At 43.7% G+C, this 26,982-nt stretch overlaps 1 protein-coding gene across 1 annotated transcript in view; it reads left to right on the top strand.

Annotated features, from left to right (window-relative positions):
* Positions 1-26,982, top strand: part of LOC121278115 (dynein heavy chain 8, axonemal-like) — a 1,831,678-nt gene that overhangs the window by 902,748 nt on the left and 901,948 nt on the right. Inside the window, exon 42 of the mRNA XM_041188200.1 lies at positions 18,451-18,612. Within this exon, the coding sequence (XP_041044134.1) occupies positions 18,451-18,612 (162 nt within the window). The remainder of the gene's footprint in view (positions 1-18,450; positions 18,613-26,982) is intronic.

A 26,982-nucleotide genomic window follows, 5' to 3' on the forward strand; every position in this document is an offset into this window, starting at 1 on the left:
CCAATTGAGGCCATTGACAGGCTAATTAAGCTAATTAAAGACCCGCCCGTCCAAGCTTAAGGCTGGCGGGTAGGCCAGGAGACCCATCGGGCTCCAGATTATTCATGAAACTTCATCCACTGGCGAGATGAAGTTTCATGTCCGTTTATCAAAAATGTAATAAATTTTATCTGTTTATTATTAACATGTCCCATCTTGTATGATATTGTCACATGAGGGGGACATGTTAATAATTTTAATATTTATCTATTTTTAGACTTGACTTACCTTTCACGAATCTCCCTGAGACAGGACTTTGCCTCATGGAGCAGTGCACTCTTTCGCGCACTTTGATAGATGGGGAATCCCTCCACCCCCCGCACAAGAAGCGTATAGTGCTTCCTGTCGGGCAGGCCGCTAGTCGGGCCTTAACTGGCCTGCCCGCTCAAAATGGCAGCGGACCCCATTTCGATGGCAGGGATCAGCTGTCCACCCGCTGCCAAGCCAGTGGGGCCCACAAGCCATCCAAGGGCAAAATTCTGCCCTTTATCGTATTTTCGATCTATTTCCCCCCTTCATCTCCTACCCGTACCCCACTCCTAACAGGGCCATCTATCACTTGTTCATGTTGTTCTTTCTAGAATACTTACCCTGTCCTGCCATTATTATATTCTGCTCTCCGACGTTAATGCCACCACTAGCACCTCCTTTAGCCAGTATCACTACCATTACACCCCTTTGTCCTTTTGTTCATGACATCTTTGCCAATCTCTTCTTTGTGTCCACTTATTGCTGGCCTTCTATTCAGTTTCACCTGCTCCCCCCCTTAAACAGTTTAAATTGCATCACATTTTTACTTCTCTTTAGCGCTGAAGAAGAGTGATACGGACTCAAAACCTTAACTCCGTCTTGCTGTCCACAGATGCTGTTAGACCTGCTGGGTTTTTCCAGCATTTTCTGTTTTGCTTCAGATTTCCAGCATCTGCAGTATTTTGCTTTTACCTTAATGATAATATCCTATTAACTTTCCTAATACCTGCTGTATCTGCATACTAATCTTTTGTGATTCATACACTAGGACACCCAGACTTCTCTGAATCTCAGAACTCCTCAATCTCTCACCATTTCAATAATAAGCTTCTTTTTTATTCTTCCTGCCAAAATGAACAATTTCACATCTCACATTATACTCCATTTGCCAGATCTTTTCCCACTCACTTCACCTATCTATGTCATTTCGTAGTCTCCTTACGTTCTCTTCACAATTTACATTCCTACCTATCTTTGTCATCAACAAATTTAGCCACCATTCCTTCGGTCCCTTCATCCAAGTCATTTATATAAATTGTAAAGAGTTGAGGCCCCAGGACTGATCTCTGTGGCACACCACTTGTCATTTCCTGCCAACCAGAAATATGCCCATTTATGCCAACCCTGTTTCCTGTTAGCTAGCCAATCTTCTAACCATGCCAATATGTTACTCCCTACACCATGAGCTTTTATATTCTGCAATTACCTTTGATGTGGCATTTTATCAAATACTTTCTGGAAATCTAAGTACAGCACATCTACTGGTTCCCCTTTATCCACAGCATATGCGACTCCTTCAAAGAACTCAATAAATTTGGTTAAACATGATTTCCCTTTTAGTAAACCATGTTGACTCTGCCGGATTGCCTTGAATTTTTCTAAGTGCCCTGCTATAATGTCTTTAATAATAGCTTCTAATTATCCCTATGACAGATGTTAAGCTACCTAACCTATACTTTTCTGCTTCCTTTCTCCCTCCTTTTTTGAATTAAGGAGTTATATTTGTTATTTTCCAATCTAATTAAGCCTTCCCTGAATGCAGGGAATATTGGAAAATTAAAACCAGTGCATCAACAACTTCACTAGCCACTTCTTTCAATACCTTAGAGTAAAGTCCATCTGGACCTGGAGATTTGTCAGCCCGCAGCCCCAGCAATTTGCTCAGTACCACTTTCCTGGTGATTGTAATTTTCCCGAGTTTCTCCCTCCCTTCCATTTCCTGATTTACAGTTATTTCTGGGATGTTACTTGTGTCCTCTATAGTGAAAACCAAAGAAAATTACCTGTTTAGTTTGTCTGCCATTTCCCTACTTTCCATTATCAATTCCCCAGGTGCGCTCCCAATAGGACCAACGCTCACTTTGTTAACTCTTTTTTACTTAAATATCTATAGAAACTCTTACTACACATCTTTTCCTGGGATGAAGGGTTGACTTATCAAGAAAGGTTAAATAGGTTAGGCTTTTATTCATTAGACTTTAGAAGAATGAGGGGTGATCTTACTGAAGCGTACAAGATTCTGAGGGGGCTTGACAGGGTAGATGTTGGGAAGATGTTTCCACTAGTGGGGGAATCTCAAACTAGGAGACAAAGTTACAGAATAACGGGACACTCATTTAAAACTGAGATGCAAAGGAATTTCTTCTCTCAGAAGGTAGTGACTGTTTGGAATTCTCTACTACAGAAAGTTGTGGAGGCTAGATTACTGAAAGTATTTAAAGAGGAGGTAGATAGATTTTTGAAATATTGGGGAGTTGAGGGCTATGAGGAGCTGGCACGAAAGAAGAGTTGAGGCCTGGAGCAGATAGGCATGATCTTATTGAATGGCAAGGGAGGCTTGAGGGGACGAATGGCCTATTCCTGCTCTTATTTCTTATATGTTCGTATGTTTATATTATCAGCCAGCTTTCTCTCACATTCTAAATTTTCCCTCCTCCTTAATCTTTTTGTCATTCTTTGCTGTTCTTGATATTCTTTCCAATCTTCTGACCTTCCACCTGCCTTTGCGTAATTATATGCTTTTTCTTTAAGTTTGATGCTGTCTTTAACTTTGTTAATTAATCATAGATGGTGCGCTCTCCCCTTTGAATTTTTCTTTCTCATTGGAATGTGCCTATTCTCTGTATTCTGAAATATTCCTTTAAATGTCTGCCGCTGAACATCTATTGACCTATTCCTTAACCTCATTTGCAAGTTCAATTTAACTAGGTCTGCTTTCATGCCTTCCTAATGGCCCTTATTTAAGTTTAAAATACTACTCTTGGACGCACTCATTTGTTTCTCAAAATGAATGTAAAATTAAATCATATGATGATCGCTGCTACCGAGGGGTGCCTTCATTGGAGGTTATCAATGAATCCCATCTCGTTGCTCAATACCAGGTCTCGGTGTTTATTATAGACCCCCCGATAGTCAGCTGGAAATTGAGGAGCAAATATGTGCACAATTTGCAGAGGTGTGTAAAAACAATAACAATAGGGTGATTTCAACTTTCCCAACATTAATTGGGATAGACATAGTGTTCAGGGCTTGGATGGAGTGGATTTTTTGAAATGTGTACAGAGCTTTTTAGGTCAATATGTAGAGGGTCCAACAAGGGATGGCGTAGTGCTGGACCTAATTCTGGGGAATGAAGCTGGACAGGTGGCTGAGGTGGTGGGGGAGCATTTTAATGATGGCGACCACAAAATGGTACAGTTTAAGTTTGTTATGGACAAAGAAATCAACAAGTTGCAAAAAAATGTTTTGGACTGGGGGAGTGGATTTTAGTAAAATAAGGCAGGATCTGGCCAAGGTAGACTGGGAACAGCTACTTGTGGGGAAATCTACAGAGGAGCAGTGGGAGGTGTTCAAAAAGGAAATGGGGAGGGTACAGGCTCAACATGTTCCCTCTAAGGTGATAGGAAGGAGTAACAAGCCCAGAGAACCATGGATGACCAGAGATATTCAAGTTACAATGAGAAGGAAAAGAAAGGTTTTTAGCGGTTACAAGGGAAGTAAATCAGCGAAGGCATTAGTGGAGTACAGAAAGTGCAGGGTGGAGCTTAAGAAAGCAATTAGGAGAGCAAAGAAGAGATATGAGAAAGCTCTGGCTGGTAAAAGTAGGGAAAATCCCAAGATATTCTATAAATATATCAATGGGAAGAGGATAACCAGGGAAAGAGTAGGACCCATTTGGGACCAAGGGGGCAATCTATGGGTGGAGCCAGATAACATCATTAGAGTGTTGAATGAATACTTCACATCCGTCTTCACCCAAGAGAATGAGGATGAAGGTATGGAGCTCTGGGAGAGAGACTGTGAGGTTCTTAAGCAAATTGATATAGGGAGTGACAAGTTATTGGAAGTTTTGGCAGGCTTAAAAGTGGAAGAATCTCCAGGTCCGGATGATTTGTGTCCCAGGCTGATGAGGGAGGCAAGGGAGGAGATTGCAGGGGCTCTGACCTAAACTTTTAATTCCTCTCTGGCCACGGGGGAGGTGCCAGAGGACTGAGGAACAGCTAATGTGGTTCCGCTATTTAATAAGGGTTGTAGAAAGAAGCCAGGCAACAACAGGCCAGTGAGTCTCACGTCAGTGGTAGGGAAACTTTTGGAGAAAATTCTGAAGGAGAGAATCTATCTCCACTTGGAGAGGCAAGGTTTGATCAGGGATAGTCAGCATGGTTTTGTCAGAGGGAGGTCATGCCTAACAAATTTGATTGAATTTTTTGGGGAGGTGACCAGGTGTGTAGATGAGGGTAGTGCAGTTGATGTAGTTTATATGGTTTTCAGCAAAGCCTTTGACAAGGTCCCAAATGGGAGACTTATAAAGAAGGCAAATGCACATGGGATACAGGGTAATTTGATAAGGTGGATTCAAAATTGGCTTAGTTGTAGGAGACAGAGGGTGATAACAGAAGGCTGCTTTTGTGACAGGAAGTCAGTGTCCAGTGGCATACCACAGGGATCTGTGCTGAGTCCCCTATTATTTGTCATTTATATAAATGATATAGATGACTATGTGGGTGGTAGGATTAATAAGTTTGCAGATGTCACAATGATTGGCCGGGTGGTTAACAGTGAGTTTGAGTGTCTTGGGCTACAGGAAGATATAGACGGGATGGTCAAATGGGCAGATAAGTGGCAGATGGAATTTAACCCTGAAAAGTGTGAAGCGATACATTTTGGAAGGAGTAATTTGACAAGGAAGTATTCAATGAATGGCATGACACTAGGAATTCCTGAGGAACAAAGGGACCTTGGCGTGTTTGTCCATAGATCTCTGAAGGCGGAGGGGTATGTTAGTGGGGTGGTGAAAAAGGCATATGGGACACTTGCCTTTATCAATCGAGGCATAGATTACAAAAGTAGGGAGGTCATTTTGGAGTTGTGTAGAACCTTGGTGAGGCCATAGCTGGAGTGCTGTGTGCAGTTCTGGTCACCACATTATAGAAAGGATGTGATTGCACTGGAGGGGGTGCAGAGGAGATTCACCAGAATGTTAAAAACAAAGAACTGCGGATGCTGGAAATCCAAAACAAAAACAGAATTACCTGGAAAAACTCAGCAGGTCTGGCAGCATCGGCGGAGAAGAAAAGAGTTGACGTTTCGAGTCCTCATGACCCTTCAGCAGAACTGCTGAAGGGTCATGAGGACTCGAAACGTCAACTCTTTTCTTCTCCGCCGATGCTGCCAGACGTGCTGAGTTTTTCCAGGTAATTCTGTTTTTGTTTCACCAGAATGTTGCCTGGGATGAAACATTTAAGTCATGAAGAGAGGTCGGATAGACTTGGGTTGTTTTCGTTGGAGCAGAGAAGACTGAGAGGCGACCTGATCGAGGTGTACAGGTTATGAGGGGCATGGACAGGTGGATAGGGAGCAGCTGTTCCCCTTAGTTGAAGTGTCTGTCATGAGGGGACATAATTTCAAGGTGAGGGGCAGGAAGTGTAGGGGGGATGTGAGGAAAAACCTTTTTACCCAGAGGGTGGTGACGGTCTGGAATGCACTGCCTGGGAGGGTGGTGGAGGCAGGTTGCCTCACATCCTTTGAAAAGTATCTGGATGAGCACTTGGCATGTCACAACATACAAGGCTAAGGGCCAAGTGCTGGTAAATGGGATTGGATAGGTAGGTCAGGTGTTACTCATGTGTCGGTGCAGACTCAATGGGTTGAAGGGTCTCTTCTGCACTATGTGATTCTGTGAAGGCAGGGCTTCATAAGTAATTTTGAAAGTGTTGAACCTGTAGTAGTGTGGGGGATTGTTATATAGTGAAACAGGACACATGAGATTTTAGTCTCCAATGACCCCAATAATTTTTTCATCCCAACTTTATAAGTTTGTACTCTTGGCAAATCTGTTAGAAGACTGATGATACAGTGCTGTCTTTATGTGTTTTACACCATTTAGGCTCACGAATCTTTGAAATTCAGCACTAGTAAATTCAGATAAAAACACTCCCTCCTCCCTCCTCCATCCCCACCCCCTTTCTGTTTCTTCCCCCTTCCTTTTGTTTTTTCCAATAATTTATATAGATTTTTCTTTTCCCACCTATTTCCATTATTTTTAAATCTTTTATGCCCCCCCCCCACCACCCTCACTAGAGCTATACCTTGAGTGCCCCACCATCCATTCTTAATTAGCACATCCGTTTAGATAATATCACCAACTTCAACACCTCTGTGTTCTTTTGTTCTTTTGTCTGTGACATCTTTTGATGATCTGCTCCTATCACTGCTTGCTTGTCCCTACAACCACACCACCCCCCTCCACTTCTCTCCCCCACCCAACCCCACTGCCTCCCCCTGCCCCCCCACCTTAACCCAGTTTATATTTCACCCCTCTCCTTGGATTCACCCAGTTCTGCTGAAGGGTCTTGAGGACTCGAAACGTCAACTCTTTCCTTCTCCGCCGATGCTGCCAGACCTGCTGAATTTTTCCAGGTAATTCTGTTTTTGACTAGTAAATGCAGTACCATTGTCCGAGAAAATGCCTTCTAGCAATCTAGGTACAGAAAAGCTTTGTTGTAACCTTGCTATAGTCGCACCTGACATTGGCAATCTAACTTTGTACACATATAACCATTTGGAATGTATATCAATTATTAGTGGAAACATGGTGTCTAGAAATGGACCTACATAATCTATATCCAGTCTCACCCAGGGTCGACCAGGCCGTTCCCATGGGTGCAGTGGGGCTATAACAGGCAAATTCTGTAGTTCCTGGCACTGGAAACCGTGTTTAACCATTTTTTCTATAACACTGTCTATCCCTGGCCACCAAATATAACTCCTTGCAAGCATTTTCATTTGGAAATTCCATAATAGTATACCATCCTGATTACTCAATTCATTCCTTCGGCTGAAGAATGGCTTCAATTTCTCAGGGACTGGTTCCTGGGACCATCCTTTCAATACTTGTTCTCATTCTCTAGACAAGACTGGATCACGGTTCAGCCAGTTTCTTAATTGCCTTTTGCAGACTGGCAAAGAACCCAGGAAATTCATCGCTAATACGATCTCTTGGGCCATTGGAGCATGCTCAGTGCTCTCCTGCAAAGGCAGGCGACTTAGGGCTATATGCATCCCTGTATGTATACTCATATGCTGATTAAATCGAACAGCATCCTTGTATTCTTGTGGAAGCTATGGGATGGATAGCTTTTTCTATGCTAAACAGACCCAAGAGCAATTTGTGATCAGATACTACAGTAAAGTGTCGGCCATGTACATACTGATGGAACTTTGCAACTCCAAAAATAATCGATAATCTTTCTTTCTCGATTTGTGAATAACCCTACTCGGCCATATAGAAGGTTCTGGATGCATAGACTATTGGCCTTTCTGAACTGTTATCTGTCTTGTGAGGTAGTATTGCTCCCACAGCATAGGGGGATGCATCGCATGTTAGCACCAATTCCTTTGTGGAGTCGTAGTATACTAACAAGTTTGAAAAGTGAAAGGCTTCTTCTTGAAGTGACTTCCAAAACCATCATTGGATTTTCTTTAATAATGAGTGGAGAGGGACTAGGACTGTTGATAATTTGGGTAGGAATCAACCATAATAATTTATAATACCCAATAATGACTTAAGCTCTGAGACATTTGTAGATGAGGGTGTCTACTTAATAGCTTTATCTTTTCCTTCTACTGGGTGCAACCCATGGGCATCCACCCGGTGGCCCAAGTGAACAACTTCACTTGGCTGAAAAGTACACTTTTCAGTACCCCTGCTTCCAAGAATCATTTTAAGACTTCTTCCAAGTAAGCTAAGTGTTCTGCTTCTGTTAACCCAGTAGTCAGGACATCGTCCAGGTAGACCATGACTTGAGGCAGTCTTTGCTGCAAGCTCTCCATCATCCTCTGGAAAATCATGCAGGCCGAAGAAACATCGAAAGGCAGACGCATGTATTGATACAACACATTGTGCGTGTTTATGGTTACAAATCCTCTGGATATGACTCATATCTAATTTAATGTACATTCTCTCTCCTGCTAATTTGGCATCCAGATCCTCAATCTTGGGGAGAGGGTATTTGTCGACCTTGGCAGCCTTGTTTACTGTTAACTTTTAGTCCTCACAGATATGGATGGTCTGATCTGGTTTCAAGACAGGGATTAGGGGTGCTACCCATTTTGAAAATTGAACCGGCTGAATAATATCCAGCTTCTCAAAATGTCTTAATTTGGTGTCAACCCTCTCTCTCTCATGGCATAAGGCACAGGCCTGGCTTTAAAAAAATGAGGAATTGCTTCAGAGTCAACATAGATCTAAGCCTTGACAAATCCTTGACTTTCCCCAGTTCCTCTCAAAAGATCTTGTCATATTTCTTTAGCAGTTCTGGCAGTCCTCCAGCTCTCAGCTGGAAAATTTCAGACCAACTAAGTTAACTTCTTTTTACCAGTCATGACCTAGATGGTTTGGTCCTTCACCTTCCACTATAATCGCAGGGGGCTGTGTTGTCTCATGCTTGAACAGGTACAGAGGTAACACCTTTCACTTGTATGGCTTCAGTACACGTTTTCAATTTGGCTGAAGTCTGCTCCATTTTCAATTGTTAAGAACCCTTGTTTAAATATTTGAATGTGTGCATCCTCACTACAGTGGTTGATGCACCGGTATCCATTTCCATAATCAAAGATTTTCCATTGACCTGCAGAGTGACAGTGATTGGCTCTGTTTTCCCTAATTTCACATTAAGTGGAGAATAAACATCAGAATTAGTGGTTTCTGGTTCTTCCACATCATGTACTTCGATTAGTTTAGTTTGCTGCCAGGGAGTCTGTCTCTGGGAATAGTGTCCTGCAGTCAGCATTGCAGTGAAGCAATCTGGGAAGAGTGTCCTGCAGTCAGCATCGCCGTGAAGCAGCCTGGGAAGAGTGTCCTGCAGTCAGCATCACTGTGAAGCAGCCTGGGAAGAGTGTCCTGCAGTCAGTTCTTGTTGAAAATAACAAGAGTGACATCACAAGACAAGTGCGAGAGAATGGCGGAGAGATCTGAACCAGCGTGAGTGCGGGGAAGCTTCAAAAAGTGACATTAGCACAAAGATGAGAGCTGATTGGTGAGTAGTGCGTAAGTGTTTTTCTCCAGTTTTTTTCTCCAGTTTAAAATAGATTAAGCTGAGGAAAGGTAAGGGTTCTAGTTTTTATTTAAAGTACATAAATAGTTTAACTTTTTTTTATTGTATTTAACTTAAAGTAAGAGTTTTTTCAACTAGAGGCATGGCAGGGGAGCTCAGTCCAGTGTTATCACAGAATCACTGAATCACAGAATCTCACAGTGCAGGAGAGGCCCTTTGGCCCATCAGGTCTGCACCGACACGTGAGAAACACCTGACCTACCTACCTAATCCCATTTACCAGCACTTGGCCCATATCCTTGAATATTACGACATGCCAAGTGCTCATCCAGGCATTTTTTAAAGGAACAAAAAATAAAATAGCTGGGAAATCTCAACAGGTCTGACAGCATCTGCAGAGAGGAATACAGTTAAAGTTTCGAGTCCGTATGACTCTTCATCAGAACTGAGGAAAACTAGAAATGAGGTGAAATATAAGCTGGCTGAGGGGGGGTAGGGCAGGTAGAGCTGGATAGAGGGCCAGTGATAGGTGGAGGCAAAGAAGAGATTGCCAAAGATGTCATAGACAAAAGGACAAAGGGGTGTTGACGGTAGTGATATTAGCTAAGGAATGTGCTAATGGTGACATTAAGGGTAGAAAGCAGGACGAGCAAGTGACAGATAGCCCTAGTGGGGGTGGGGTTGGGGGAAGGGATTGAAATAGGCTAAAAGGTGGAGATGAAACAATGGATGGGAATACATTTAAATATAATGGAAATAGGTGGGAATAGAAAAATATATTTAAAAAATATAATTAATTAGAAAAAGGGGGAATCGGAAAGGGAATGGGGATGGAGGAGAGAGTTCATGATCTGAAGTTGTTGAACTCAATATTAAGTCTGGCAGGCTGTAAAGTACCTAATTGGAAGATGAGGTGCTGTTCCTCCAGTTTACGTTGAGATTCACTGGAACATTGCAGGAGGCCAAGGACGGACACGTGGGCATGAGAGCAGGGTGGAGTGTTGAAATGGCAAGCAACAGGGAGGTCTGGATAATGCTTGCGGATAGACCAAAGGTGTTCCGCAAAGCAGTCACCCAGTCTGCGTTTGGTCTCTTCAATGTAGAGGAGACCGCATTGGGAGCAGCGAATGCAGTAGACTAAATTGAGGGAAGTGCAAGTGAAGCGCTGCTTCATTTGAAAGGAGCGTTTTGGCCCTTGGACGCTTAGGAGGGTGGAAGTAAAGGGGCAGGTGTTGCACCTTCTGCGGTTGCATGGGAAGATACCATGGGAGGGGGTTGAGGTGTAGGGGGTGGTGGAGGAGTGGACCAGGGTGTCCCGGAGGGAACGATCCCTGCGGAATGCCGCTGGGGGGAGGGGGGGGGGGTGGTGAAGGGAAGATGTGTTTGGTGGTGGCATCATGCTGGTGGAAATGGCGGAGGACGATCCTTTGAATGTGGACGCTGGTGGGGTGAAAAGTGAGGACAAGGGGGACCCTATCATGGTTCTGGGAGGGAGAGGAACGTGTGAGGGTGGATGCGCGGGAGATGGGTCGGACACAGTTGAGGGCCCTGTCAACCACCGTGAGTGGAAAACCTCAGTTAAGGAAGAAGGAGGACATGTCAGAGGAGCTGTTTTGGAGAGATTTAAAGGATGTGAGGCAACTCGCCTCTGCCATCCTCCCAGGCAGCGCATTCCAGACCGTCACCACCCTCTGGTTAAAAATGTTTTTTCTCACATCCCCCCTAAACCTTCTGCCCCTCACCTTGAACTTTTGTTATGTACCACCTGCAACATGTGGGAAGTCCTAGATGCTTCTTGCACTCTGACCGACCACGTGTACAGGAAGTGCCACCAGCTGCAGCTACTTAAGCTCCGAGTTTTGGAGGTTGAGCGGCAGCTAGAGGCACTGAGGTGCATCCGCAAGGCTGAGAGCTTCGTGGATAGCACATTTTTAGACGTGGCCACCCCACAGTTTATGGAAGTACAGAGAGAAAGGGAATGGGTGACCATCAGTCAGAAGAAAGGTGTCAGGCAGGTAGTCAGGAAATCCCCAGGGTGCTTATCGCTCAAGAACCATTTTTCTGTGTTGGAAAACGGTGAGAGTGACAGTTCCTCTGGGGAGTGCAGCCACGCTCATGGCACTGCGAGTGGCTCAGCTGCACAGGGTGGGAGAAAAAAGAGGGCAAGAGCAAAAGTGGCAGGAGACTCGATAGTAAGGGTGATAGACAGGCGTTTCTGCAGCCGTAGACATGACTCCAGGGTGGTATGTTGCCTCCCTGGTGCTAGAGTCAAGAATGTCACTGAATGGATACAGGACATTCTAAAGGGGGAAGGCAAACAGAGAGAGATCATGGTACATATTGGTACCAACACCATAGGCAGAAAGTGGGATGAGGTCCTATTGCAAGCAGAATTTAGGGAGCTAGGAAACATTAAAAAACAGGGCCTCAAAGGTAGTAATCTCTGGATCACTTCCAGTGCCACGCGCTGGTGAGTATAGAAATAGGAGGTTAGTCCAGATGAATGTGTGGCTGGAGAGATGGGGCAGGAGGGAGGGCTTTAGAATTCTGGGACATTGGGACCATTTCTGGGGCTGGCGGGACCTGTACAAGATGGACGGGTTGCACCTGAACTGGAATGAGACCAACATCCTTGTGGGGAGGTTTGCAAGTGCTGTTGGGGAGGGCTTAAACTAACTTGGCAGGAGGATGGGATCCTGAGAGGAGATTCAGCATGGGGAGATGCACAGCTAAAATTAGAAGAGAGAGTAAGAGAACCTGGAAGGCATAGAAATGATAGGACAGTTAAGGCACAAGGGAGTTTGGCAACGTTGAATGGTATTTATTTTAATGCAAGGAGTCTGACGAATAAGGCAGATGAGCTGAGGGCACAAATTAACACATGGAAGTATGATGTCATTGATGTCACAGAGACATGGTTGAGAGAAAGGCAGGACTGGCAGCTCAATATTCCAGGATATAACGTCCTCAGGCGAGACAAGACAGCAGGTAAAAGAGGAGGGGGTATCGCAATATTGACCAACGAACCAATTACAGCAGTAAGGAGGGATGACATCTTAGAAGGCTCCTCAAATGAAGCTATATGGGTAGAACTGAAAAACAAAAAAGGAGCAATTGCATTGCTGGGAGTGTACTATAGGCATGCAAACAGTTAGAAATAGAAGAGCAGACATACCAGCAAATTTCAGAGAAGTGTAAAAATAATAGGGTAGTAATAGTGGGGGATTTCAACTTCCCCAATGTTAACTAGGTTAGTAAGATCAGATATGATTTGGCCATAGTGGACTGAGTGCAGCTACATTTAGGTAAATTTGCGTCAGAGCAATGGGACTCATTCAAGAAGGAAATAGGGAGAGTACAGGGCCAACATATTCCAGTAAAGACAAAGGGTGGGTCCAACAAACCCAGGGAACCCTGGATGTTTAGGAATATACGGAATGGGATAAAGAAGAAAGAGAAGGTTATGTTAAATACTGAGAGCTCAAAACAGCGGAAGCCCTAGAGAAGTATAGAATGTGTAGGGGGAGCTTAAAAACGAAATTAGGAGAGCAAAAAGGGGGCATGAAAAAACATTGGCAGGTAAAATAAAGGAAAATCCGAAGTTATTTTACAAGTACATTAAGAGCAAGAGAATAACTAGGGAAAGAGTAGGGCCCATTAAGGACCATAGTGGTAATTTGTGTGTGTAGCCGGAAGATGATGGTGGTGTTCTAAATGAATACTTTGTGTCAGTGTTCAGTTGTGTAGATGAGGGTGATGCATTTGACGTGGTATACTTGGACTTCAGCAAGGATTTTGATAAGGTCCCACACATAGGAGACTGATAACGAAGGTAAAAGACCATAGGATCCAAGGCAATTTGGCAAATTGGGTCCAGAATTGGCTGAGTGGCAGGAAGCAGAGGGTGATGGTCGAGGGGTGACTCGATGCCCGTGTCTAGTGGAGTTCCACAGGGATCAGTGTTGGGTCCGTTGCTTTTTGTGGTATATATAAATGATTTAGACTTGGATGTAGGAGGGTTGATCAGTAAGTTTGTGGATGACATGAAAACTGATGGGGTGGTAAATAGTGAGGAGGATAGCCTTAGATTACAGGAGGATGTAGACAGGCTGGTCAGATGGGCTGATCAGTGGCAATTAGAATTTAATCTGGATAAGTGAGAGGTGATGCACTTGGGCAGGACAAACAAGGCACAAGAATACAGGATGAATGGTAGGACCCTGGGACATACCGAGGATCAGAGAGACCTTGGTGCGCATATCCACCGGTCCCTTAAGGTAGCGGGACAGGTAGATAATGTGGTTAAGAAGGCATATGGCATACTTACCTTTATTAGCCAAGGCATAGAATATAAGAGTGGGGAGGTTAGGCCAAAGCTAGAGTATTGTGTGCAGTTCTGGAATCCGCATTATAGGAAGGATGTGATTGAACTAGAGAGAGTGCAGAGGAGATTTATCAGGATGTTGCCTGGGCTGGAGAGTTTTAGTTATGAGAAGAGATTGGATAGATTGGGGGTATTTTCCCTGGAGCAGAGGAGATTGAGGGGGGACATGATTGAGGTGTATAAAGCTATGAGGGGCATACATTTAAGAAGTATTTGGATGTGCACTTGCAATGCCATGACATACAAGACTATGGGTCTAGTGCTGGAAAATGGGATTAGAATAGTTAGGTACTTGTTTGACCAGCGCAGACCCGATGGGCCGAAGGGCCTTTTTCTGTGCTGTAAACCTCTATGACTCAATCTTGCTTTATATTGCTTCAGTATGTGCCCTCTTTTATGACAAAAATGACACTCCACTTCTTTGAAACGGCAAGTTTCAGTGATATGGTTACTTCCACATTAGGTAATAATTCATTTTCAGATTTGCTGTTGACCTGTCTTCTGCATATTTTTAAAATTTTTGGGCAGCAGGGATTGTCTCCTGCTTCGCAGCTGACTCCCTGGTTTTCACACCATGCCCAGTGGTCTGTTCCCGCAACCACTGGAAAGCAGTGCTATATTGTACACCCTGTAAGACCTGTGAATCCCACTTGGCACTTTCCCTCGCAAGCGCTATTTCCAGTGTTCTTTTAAAATCGATATTTACTTCAGCTAATAAATGTCATTGAATGGCATCATCATGCACACAGCAGACCAAACGATCCCTTCACATATTGTTTATGGTCTCCCAGAATTCACAAGGTTATGTTAGCTGTTTTAACTTCTCTATGTATATTGCTATCATCTGAAGATCTGCATGATTATGGAAGGTTTTTATTTTCATTTATGGGATGTGTGCCTTGCTGGCTGGGCCAGCATTTATTTCCCATCCCTAATTGCCCTTGAGAAGATGGTGGTGAGCTGCCTTCTTGAACCACTGCAATCCATGTGGTGTAGGTACACCCACAGTGCTATTAGGAAGGGAGTTCCAGTGTTGAAAATGACCCTTTACAAGGTCCACCAATTTGCTGAAGGTCATTGAATCGGGAGTGTTCGGGGCTGTCAAACTACAGATTAAGTTATAAGTTTTACTCCCACAGAAGCTTAGGAGAATTGCATTCCTTTTTTCCTCCACCGTGATTTTGTTTGCTTGGCAAAGGAAACTGAGGCATCCTATATATTGACTCCAATCCTCTGTGGAGTCGACCCTGCCAAAAAGTGTCAAACCTGGTGTGCATATTTTCCCGTTCTTCTGTTTAAAATAGAACAATCACATTTACTGGGCGAGGGACAGCACCGGAACCAATTTATCCTCGTCTCCAGTTGTTATTTACTTGATTTTCCCAGATAGGTTTCTCATAAGAAACAGTGAAATTTATTTACAGGGCTTCAGCAGCAGTCACATGCTTCCATCAAGATCCACAAGGAGACAAAATCTCCACCCCTAAGGTTCCCTGCGCTTCGGGCTGATTCGTTCACACTGTCACGTGATACTACACAGTATAATAAGTCTTAAAGCTACAGCAAATACATTCCTTAAAGCTACAGTTGCTACACAGGGATCAACCTTGGTTCAATGAAGAGTGCAGGAGGGCATGCCAGGAGCAGCTCCTGGCAAACCTAAAAATGAGGTGTCAGCCTGGTGAAGCTGCAACACAGGACTACTTGCCTGCCAAACAGCAAAAACAGCAAGTGATAGACAGAGCTAAGTGATCCCACAACCAATGGATCAGATCCAAGCAGTGCAACCCTGGCACATCCAGTCGTGAATGTTGGTGAACAATTAAAGAACTGACTGGAGGAGGAGGCTCCACAAATATCCTTATCCTCAATGATGGAAGACCCCAGCATATCAACTGGAACAACTACAACCATCTTCCTGGCATGCCCTCCTGCACTCTTCATTGAACCAAGGTTGATCCCTGTGTAGCAACTGTAGATTTAAGGAATGTATTTGCTATAGCTTTAAGACTTATTATACTGTGTAGTATCACGTGACAGTGTTAACGAATCAGCCCAAAGCGCAGGGAACCTTAGGGGTGGAGATTTTGTCTCCTTGTGGATCTAGATAAGACTGAAGTATTTGCAACAATCTTCAGTCAGAAGTGCCAAGTGGATGATCCATCTCAGCCTCCTCCAGAGGCCCCAGGCACAAATGCCAGTCTTCAACCAATTTGATTCATTCCATGTGACTTCAAGCAACAGCTGAAGGCATTAGATACTGCAAAGGCTATGAGCGCTGACTATATTCCGGCAATAATACTGAAGACTTGTGCTCTAGAACTTGACGTGCCCCTAGCCAAGCTGTTCCAGTACAGCTACAACACTGGCATCTACCCGGCAATGTGGAAAATTACCCAGGTATGTCCTGTACACAAAAAGCAGGACAAATGCAACCCGGCCAATTACCACCCCTTCAGTCTACTCTTGATCATCAACAAAGTGATGGATAGGGTCATCAACAGAATTATCAAGTGGCCATTGCTTAGCAATAACCTGCTCACTGACACTCAGTTTGGGTTCCACCAGGGTCACTCAGCTTCTGGCCATAGTACAGCCTTGGTTCAAACATGGACAAAAGAGCTGAACTCCTGAGGTGAGGTGAGAGTGACTGCCCTTGACACCAAGACAGTATTTTACTCAGCGTGGCATCAAGAAGCCCTAGCAAAACTGGAGTCAATGGGAATCAGGGGGAAAACTCTCCACTGGTTGGAGTCATTCCATGCACAAAGGAAGATGGTTGTAGTTGTTCCAGTTGATGCCAGTTCCAGCATCACTGCCGGAGTTCCTCAGGGTCGTGTCCTCAGCTCAACCATCTTCAGCTGCTTCATCAATGACCTTCCTTCCATCATAAGGTCAAAAATGGGGATGTTCATTGATGATTGCACAATGTTCAGCACCATTCGCGATTCCTCAGATACTGAAGCAGTCCATGTCCAAATGCAGCAAGACCTGAACAATACCCGGTCTTGGGCTGACAAGTGGCAAGTAACTTTTGCGCCACAAAAGTACCAGGCAATGACAATCTCCAACAAGAGAGGATCTAGCCATCGCCACTTTGCATTCAATGGCATTACCATCACTGAATCTGCCACTATCAACATCTTGGGGGTTACCATTGACAGAAACTGAACTGGACTAGCCATATGAATACTGTGGTTACAAGAGCAGGTCAGAGGGTAGGAATTCTGTGGTGAGTAACTCACCTCCTGATTCCCCAAAGCCTGTCCACCATCTACTAGGGATAAGCCAGGAGTGTGATGAAATATCTCCGCTTCCCTGGATGAGTGCAGCTTCAACAACACTCAAGAAACTTGACACTATACAGGACAAAGCAGCCTACTTGATTGGCACTGTATTCACAAACATTCACTCCCTCCACCACCTTCTTTCTTTCCTTTTCCCCTCTCTTCCTACTTCATTTTTCATTTCACTTTCTCTTTCAAACTTCATCCTTTATTTTTGTAGTTCATTTTTTTTGTTAATTTGACCAGAAGGTTATTAGGATCATCTTTTTCTTCCTTAAGCTTCAATATCCAGGCAACTACTTTAAAAATCTCTGCTTTCACTATTCCTGATTTCAAGTCAATCCTTAATTCCTTTCCCACCGCCTTCAAAGTAACCTTTGTTAACGACTCCAAGACACCAAGCGTTTAATCAGTTCTCTACAGAAATGTCTGAGCATTGGAGAAAGCCATATTGATTTTCACTGAATGCAGCAGAAGCATATGTGAAACCTTGTTGATTTAAATTCTTGAAAATTCCTATGTACTTGATTTTCCCTCTCAGCATTTTGTCCCCAGTTTGTTACAATTCCCATAACTGATAACTTTTTAAAAAGTAAGGAATCCCCACAATGTCTATGGAAAGGAAACTGCTTGACAAGACTCCACTTTGTAAATCTTTTAATGTAACAAACCAAGTAAAATCAAATTAATTCAAACATTAATTAACAAATGAAGGGTATTTCACATTGAAAGATAAATTTCACTTTAAATAGTCCATATAAAAAAGATACTCTTCTCATTATTGCAAATACCTGCATTACTTCCCACACAAATGTGGCATTATTTGTCATCTGGCAATCTTTGCAACCCAGCCTTTATTTTGTAGGACCTCTCACTTGCCATCTAATCATTTTGCATCCTTTTCATTCCCATGGCCACCCAAGGTCAGATGGGCATTTCTTGGAACCTCATGATGTCATAATCAGGAAACCAATTAACCCTCTTTCAAAATAATTTCCAATCCACTTAGCTCCTGAAGGGCCACTGCACAAAAGAAAATATAAATGCTGGTCCTGTCAGTGACACTCACATCTCAAGAATGAATTTAAAAAAGAGCTGCCACAGGTGCAATAGGCTGAAAAGCCCCCCTCTATTTCTATGAAATAGAGGTAATTATTGCCCCTTATATCCACTTATATTGGTATCCTTGCAAAGTGCCCTGATGCGTGCAAGGCAAAAAGCTTTGATATGTCTCTTTTTTTAACAAGAGGCAATTTATAATTTGTTTTGATTGACTCTTGGACTAGATATTTATTTGAAATCTACTGATTAATAATGTGTTCTTGTACAAATATTTTTGAACCTATTTAAATAGGCGACTTGTTATAAGCTGTCTATTAACATTAATAATGATGGATCTTTGTTGCTTGTCATGCCATTTTTATTTGACATGTAGTTGGATACCCCAGTGATTGCGAAGGGCCCAGTGGAACTATGGTTAAGTGACTTATTGCGAATGCAGCAAGCTTCACTGCACACTGTGATTAAATTAGCATATTACAGCTTCAGCGAACCAGATTTCCAGCTAATACCTTTCCTCTATGAGGCTCCTGGCCAGGTAAATCAATAAAGATAATATTGGTTTTGTTTTCCAGATTCATGCAATTGTCCTTTCCCATCATCAGGCCACATGGATAGCCTGGGTTAGATCTTACAGATACAAAGGTCAATTTTTAAAAAATAATTTGTATCAGTGGGTGGAATTTTCCATTTATGAGGCTAAGTACAATGGCAGATGGTTTCAGCAGCGCCCACCCAACTGCTCGGAATGGCGGGAACTCATGCCAGATTCTGATCTTGGAAGCTCATTAATTATACACAGGCAGGTATCAGACCAAATCATCTGGCGGGTTGGGAACCGATTCGTTTGCCCGCTGTCAGCTGGTGGAGTCCAAAGTCCAGGCCCTATATTTAAACGCCAGTCAAATACATGCATCGCTTTCTCTCCAGCCCATCTTCACGAGACCAGGAGACATTGCATATGTCTTCCACGCACAAGACGAAGACCATAAGCCTCAAGTACAAGGCAGCACCCCACTTCACCCGCCAGACCCTCAAGACCTTGATCAGAGAGGCGCGGGCGCACAGGCATGTCCTGTAACCAAGGGATGGATGCAGGAGCCACACCAGCCTCACATTTCCGGCCTGGGAGGCTGTTACACAGGTCAGCGCGGCTGGCAACCATGCCTAAAATGCCATCCAGTGCAGGAACAGGATGAATGATCTCATCTGCTCCGCCCAGGGTAAATCATCCTTCAACTTCCTCCAATATCAAACTCTGATCAAACGACTACTCTCTTCAGGGATTTCATACAACCATTAGTGGGGGACACATATCAATGCGCATTCTCTCATCAAGACTTTCATATCACCACCATCCCATCAATCGTGTTGCTCACATTCTATCCTCTGGCCCTTCTGGGGAGGGCTCGCCATGCCATGTACATGCATCTCACCCAAACTTTGTTCCATCCCTTCACATCGCATGCCTTTCTTTCACCTTCAAACAGGGCAAGCTGGCATACAACAGAAGGGAAAGAGCACAAAGCAGGGAAGGGACAGGTCACATCATTGCCTTCACTGAGTTCGAGGAGGCTACAGTCAAGTTGGCTGGGGAGGAGAGAAATCACTCCTGTGGCAAAGGGGGGATCGGTTTGTCCCACCAACCTAGTATGGATCACAGCTCCATCACTTCATCACACCCTAACAATCACAGTGAGTCACATGCAGTCTTATATCGCTCATGCTCTATTCTCTATTTTCTAGACATCAGCAGATCGAGGCCCACAAGGCAACCCACAGACCATGTCTGAAGAGGATTCTCCAGAATAACAGTCACTGTGCTCGCCTGCATCCTCTATCAGCTCAGAGACACACACCCCAGTGGGGCACAGCTATAGATTAGGCTCGGGGTCACTTTCTGGAGAACACATCACTGACATGTCCCGGCAGCAGTCAGAGGCAGGGACAGCCCTGGTCTCCAGCACTCAGGGAATTGCTGGAGAACAGCCACCTGCTCAGTCTGAGTCTGATGATGACCCTCTGGTAGCGGCTGCCAACTCAATGCTGGAGATGCAACGACAGGTGGCGGAACATCAGGCAGCAATCCAACAGTTACAGCAGACTGGAGCAAACAATGGAGGGGTCTGTCCGCATTCTGCTGATGTTGTGACTCCGACATGTGAGCACCTCGAGGTCACCATGGGAAGTTTGGTGACCACTGTGGGGAACTTGGCCCAGCAGATCTTGCCAGATTTGTGCTCGGCTCTGCACTCCATGGCTACATACCCTGGTGGGTACCATTAGGATGTAGGCGACATGGGGATGAGGCACCTTGACCCCCCTCCAGGTGCACTATCTCCTGCAGGAGTCAGGGCGGGGCCCTTGGGCACCAACAGAGAGGATGAGCATCAACTAGACACCCCAGGGGTCTCCTCTCAGGACACTCCAAGGGTGTGCAGCGTAGTGGTATTGTCGCGGGACTAATAATCCAGAGACCCAGGGTAATGCTCTGTGGACCCAGGTTCTAATCCCACCGAGGCAGATGGTGGAATTTGAATTCAATAAAAATCTGGAATTATAAGTTTAATTATGACCATGAAACCATTGTCAATGGTTGTAAAAATCCATCTAGTTCACTAATGCCCTGTAGGGAAGGAAATCTGCTGTCCTTAACCTGGTGTGGCCTACATATAACTCCAGACCCACAGCAATGTGGTTGACTCTTAAATGCCCTCTGAACAAGGGCAATTAGGGAATAAATACTGGCCTAGGCAGTGACACCCATATCCCATGAATGAATAAAAAAAAACTCTGCCTGTCCATTCACTTCAGTTGCTCAGACAACAGAGGGCACATTTGCTTCTGAGCAGGAGAACCTTATCAGGCTGAGGCCTTCCAGGCCTCGGGCCTCGAGAGGACATCCACCAAGGATATCAGGATGTAGCAGGTAGCCTTCTCTTCTGCTGCAGATGTCAAGGCTACACCCAGGCATAGTGGTGGGGTTAGGGAAGTTAAGAAATTCTGATATCACTTTTGGGTCATGGGTATGCTGTAAAGAAATTGCACTTTTGTGAATACATTTGATGGATATGTGAATGTTTTGGTCAACTAAAAGCATTGTGAATTTGTACATTGGAATCCCCTTATGTCGAGGTTTGGCCATCCACTCACTCAGTGAGAGTGTCCCACAGTGAGATTCACATTCCTGTGATGTCATCCTCACTTGAACTAGTCCCTGCACCCCTGTGTGATGTCAGGAGATGTGTTTAGATCCTTATTTGAAGTGTGCGATGTGAGCATTTCTAATCCTTCTTCCTCAAGGAACACCACTGAGCGACGGCAGCTCATCAGCATTCATATTCTATTGGCGTCTGTGCCTCCTCAGCGGTAGTGACAGAAGACAAAACATGCACGGGAATAGGAGATCCCTAGGCATGTCCAAATGTCAGTGCATCACTGTATGGCGGAGGAAGCCTCAACTCTTCTCTCGCATCGCTCTAGTTCCTCAGTGGACTCTCAGTTCCCAGAGCGAACGCACTCACAGGGCACCGAGGACCAATGCATAGATCGTGGCCTGGCAATTCATGAGGTCATAATGTGCAAGCGTGAATGCTAGAATTGTTCTTGCTGAGAGTGGTTGGATGTCCCCTGAGATGAAACGGTACGAAGGCTAAGTGAGATGTGACCGTATGACCTCCCTTAACTTTATTTTTCCTTGACCCTGTCAGCAATTAAAGTGTCATGGGCATGTCTCCCATGTCTTGCTTACTCCATCTCATGCATCATCGATCTCCATCCAATGCATCATCGCATTCATACTGAGCCTCAGCAGCATCCTGAGGTTCCTGGGCCTCTGGGTCTTCATCCTCCAATAAGCTTTCAACCTCCTTCAGGTTGTCATTCTGGCAGGGGTTCACCTCTTTGTATTGCCAGATTGTGAGGGATAAAACAATGATGTGAGAAACCCTGTCGGGAGTGTATTGGAGTGAGCCACCTGAGGCATGCAAGTATCTGAAGCGCATCTTCAGAAGCCCTATGGTCTGTTCTATAAGGGAGCATGTGGAGCTGTGAGCAGCGTTGTACCTCTCCTCAGAAGGACTCTGAGGGTGACGCACTGGTGTGATCAGCCAGAATTCCAGAGGGCACCCCTTATCCCCAAGCAGCCTTCCCTGCAGATATGTAGGCACCTCAAAAAACTCAGGCACCTGGGAGTGACTCAGGACGTAGAAATCATGGCAAGTTCCAGGGTACCTGGCACAAATGTGCATTATGTACTTCTGATGATCACACACCATTGATGAAATGGTAAACTTTGCAGTTTATAAGCATTAGGGTCTGCTGCCATGGAGCCAATAAAGCCACATGGGTGCACTCTATTGTATCCTACACTCTTGGGAACTCTGAGATGTTGGTAAAGCTGGTGAATCTCACAGCCTGGTTATCTTCGTCCAGAGCAAACCTGACATAATGGCAGGCCTTCCTGTGAAGGGCATCTGTGACCTCCTTTATGCATCTATGTGTTGCGGACTGAGAGATGCCACACAAGTCCCCTGTTGATTCTTGGAAAGACCTAAAGGCAAAGAAATTGAGCACTGCTGTCACCTTCAAAGCCACTGGCAGGGGTTACCCTCCAACTCCACGTGGCATCAGGTCTTCATGAAGAATGTGGCATTTGCGATGTACCAGAGATCAGGACAAGCATAGATGTGCCCAGCATTGCCTTACTCATTTGTGAATAGTAGATTCTTTTACAGTATACCCTATGTTTGGCGATTTGTCCCTGTTGTCTGGATCTCTACTCCTGATCCTCCTGTTCATGCTGTGGCTCCCCTTGACCATGTCTTTCAGGTGGAGCCTCCTGCTGGAGCTGCGCTTGCCTTTACTATCCACCGCCTGTGGTTAACTACAAGATTTAAAGATATTATCAAACTTAAAGAAGAAGCATATAATTGTGCGAAGATGGGTGGCAGGTCAGAAGATTGGACAGAATATAAAAATCAGCACAGAGTGACTAAACGATTAATAAAGAGGGAAAAATTAGAGTATGTGATAAAGCTGGCTAGAAATATAAAGACAAACAGTAATAGTTTCTATAGGTATTTAAGAAAGAAAAGAGTTAACAAAGTGAGCATTGGTCCTATAGAAAGTAAGTCTGGAGAATTAATAACGGAAAATAAGCAGATGATAGATGAATTGAAAAGGTATTTTGTATCGGTCTTCACTATAGAGGATACAAGAAACATCCCAGAAATGGCTGTATATCAGGAATGGGAAGGAAGGGAGGAACTCAAGAAAATTACTATCACCAGGGAAGTGGTACTTAGAAAATTGGTGGAACTGTGGGGTTGACAAGTCCTTGGGTCTGGATGGATTTTATCCTAGTGTCTTAAAAGAAGTGGCCAATGAGATAGTTGATGTGTTGGTTTTAATTTTCCAAAATGCACTAGATTTGGGGAACGTTCCATTAGATTAGAAAATAACTCAAATAATTCCTTTATTCAAAAAGGGAGGGAAACAAAAATCAGGAAACTATAGTCCAGTTAGCTTAACATCTGTCATATGGAAAATTTTAGAAGCTATTATTAAAGATGTTAAAGCAGGGCTCTTAGATAAATTCAAGATAATCAGGCTTTGTGAAAGTGAAATCATGTTTATTCAATTTATTGAAGTTCTTTGAAGAAGTAAAAGGTGCTGTAGATAAAGAAGAACTGTACTTAGGTTATCAGAAGACATTTAATAAGGTGCCTGTTATGACACAGCAGACAGTAAATGCTGAGCTGTTCAAATCCCAGAGGAAAATTTGAAATAACTGTCACAACAAATTTTCAATTTGTATGTTTCGAGATGCGGGCTTTGAATTCAGTAATAATAAGACCACTGAGTCTTAAGGGGTTTTTATAAAACTAAATTAAACGTTTATTAATAAAATAAAATAAAATATTGTAAGCACGTGCATATGTCCACAAATTACTGCAACAATAACTTTTAAATCCCCAAGTTAATCTGATTCCTAGTTACACCTTTGTTAAGACAAAAGTAAAAACACATAGATTTTAAAAGACCTAGGTAAAGTAAATGATACCCTGAACAGTCAAATTCAAAGTAAGTTCTCTTAACTTCTGTCCTGGAGGCAGCAGTTTGGTACATACAGGCTGAAGGTGTTTCACACTTGTTCAATCTTAGTCTTCCTTCCCTTACACATAGTCTTCTCTCCTTTATAAATATCAATTGTTTCATTATGGACTTTACCTTCCTGATTCTATGTTTACCTTCCTTTGTTTCTATGGACTTTACCTTCCTGATAATAACAATCTCTCATTGCAATAAGTTTTACCAATAATCTTTGGGGAAAATAAACACTTTTTAAACCTCACCTGGCTAGGTGACACATTTCACCCCTCCTTTGAAAACAATCGAGTCTGGTTTATTTAAAAATTCAAATGTCCTTTTACAGTTTACATTCTAAACTTCACTCATGTTTGCCATGTTTACATCAAAGCCTTCAGACCAGTTGCCTTTAATCCAATTAAGTCTCTCACACACAAACACACACACATATAGACACATCCCATTATTACTCTATTTTGCAATAAATTCCAATAACATTATGGAAATTATTATATCTTCCTGACAATGCCTCATCAAAGGTTATTGCAGAAAATAAAAGCTCATGGTTTAGGGGGAACAAATTGGCATGGATAGAAAATTGGCTAGCTAATAGGAAACAGAGATTAGGCACAAATGGTTCATTTTGACATAGATAGGTTAAGTGAGTGGGCAAAGATCTGGCAAATGGAGTATAATGTAGGAAAATGTGAAATTGTCCATTTTGGCAGGAAGGACAAAAGAGAAGCCTATTATCTAAAAGGTGAGAGACTGCAGAGCTCTAAACTGCAGAGGGATCTGGGTGTCCTAGTCCATGAATTGCAAAAGGTGCTTTGCATTTGTAGCAAGTAATAAGCAAAGCCAATAGAATGTTAACATTTATTGTGAGGGGAATTGAGTACAAGAGTAGGGAGGTTATTCTTTAGTTATAGAGGGCATTGGTGAGACCGCATCTGAAGTACTGTGTACAGTATTGGTCTCCTTATTTAAGGAAATATGTAAATGTATGAGAAGCAGTTCAGAGAAGGTTTACTAGACTAATATCTGGAATGGCCTTGTTATCTTATAGTTAAGGCTGGACAGGCTCAGCTTGTATCCATTGGAGTTAAGAAGATTAAGAGGTGATTTGACTGAAATATATAAAATCCTAAGCAGACTTGACAGGGTGAATGTGAAAAGGATATTTCCTCTTGTGGGAGAATCTAGAACTCAGGTCACTGTTTCAAAATAAGGGTTCCCCCATTATTGACAGGGATGAGGATTTTTTTTTCTCTCAGAGGATTGTGAGACTTGGAATTCTCTTCCTCGAAAGGTGGTTGAAGCAGGGTGCTTGAGTATCTTTAAGGCAGACATAGATAGATTCTTGATATGTGAGGGGGTGAAAGGTTATCAGGGTTAGACAGGAATATGAGGTTAAAATAAGACCAGCCATGATCTTATTGAATGGCAGAGCAGGCTTGAGGGGCTGAGTGGCCTACTCCTGCTCCTAATTTGTATGTTTGCCTCTCCCTCCTTTGCCTCCTCCACTGTAAACAGACCCTGACAAAGGCAGGCCCTGTATCCATTTGTGCTTTTGCCTTCTCTCTGAAATGACGCATTGAAGACATTAATGATTAAAGGGTCAAGAAAGTGAAGCTCAGAATATGAAATTTATGGCAATTGTAAAGGTTTATAATTTTACCTAGAGATAAAAAACAAAAAACTGCGGATGCTGGAAATCCAAATCAAAAACAGAATTACCTGGAAAACCTCAGCAGGTCTGGCAGCATCGGTGGAGAAGAAAAGAGTTGACGTTTTGAGTCCAGTTCTATGAAAGGGGCATGAGGACTCGAAACATCAACTCTTTTCTTCTCCGCCGATGCTGCCAGACCTGCTGAGTTTTTCCAGGTGATTCTGTTTTTGTTTATAATTTTACCTGCCTTACTCGCATAATGGCTGATGCAGCTTTGTTCCTGAGATGCAAGCACACATATCGAGGTGACCAAAGTGGCATCCCAGATGTGTAGCACCTGGAGAACTTATCATGGGATGATAAGTAATTGAGATGAGTGACCTGACTGAGCTTTGTGCTCCAATCTATGATTGTGGCATTGTAATGACCAATCAGTTGCTTGTGGTCAATAAGTGGATGCCCTTTGGCCCATTATGAATGCCAATTCTGGTGAACACATGACTAGCCTTCATTGATGGAATAATGCAGCTGTGCCTCTTTCACTATTGCCTGTATTCCCAAATTCTAAATTCCTATGTGTCACCCTTGAGATGCAGCGACTGTGATGTGAAGCATTAAGTTTTGAGGCACCCCTTTAATAGCGCTAATGAAGGCATTGGCTTTCAGTGGATTTCTTCCCAAGGAGGTCTTCCTCCTTTATCACTTAGCAGGCTCATATTCATTCTTGCGGCATGAACAAGCTTGAGGATGCCTCCAGAAAGGGCCCCTTAGCCCAACAGTGCACTCCTTCCACACTTCCTCAGGACCCTCCCGATCAGATTTGCTGGTACTTTTGATTTGATAAAGTGTCATTACTGTGGTACAGCAAGATTGCGGTTCTATTACTTTGAAACACAATTTGTGCTCCCTTTCTCACTTTCCATGTGCCTGATATATACCTTGAACCTCATGATGTGAAGGTAGAGTTCCCTCCTGTTGTTCTACAGCTTTCCCCAATACTACTGGATCTCATAGTTGCTGCGGTAGACATTCCTACTTTCTGCCCTGAGCCCATCACTTGTGACATGCTGATGCCCCATGTGGATCTCTACCCACCCCAACAAGACGCTGTGTGCACGGTCACCCACCGAGGCGGCACCCTCACCACCC

The sequence above is a fragment of the Carcharodon carcharias genome, chromosome 5 (assembly GCF_017639515.1).
Source record: "Carcharodon carcharias isolate sCarCar2 chromosome 5, sCarCar2.pri, whole genome shotgun sequence".
In the NCBI taxonomy this organism is placed as follows: Eukaryota; Metazoa; Chordata; class Chondrichthyes; order Lamniformes; family Lamnidae; genus Carcharodon; species Carcharodon carcharias.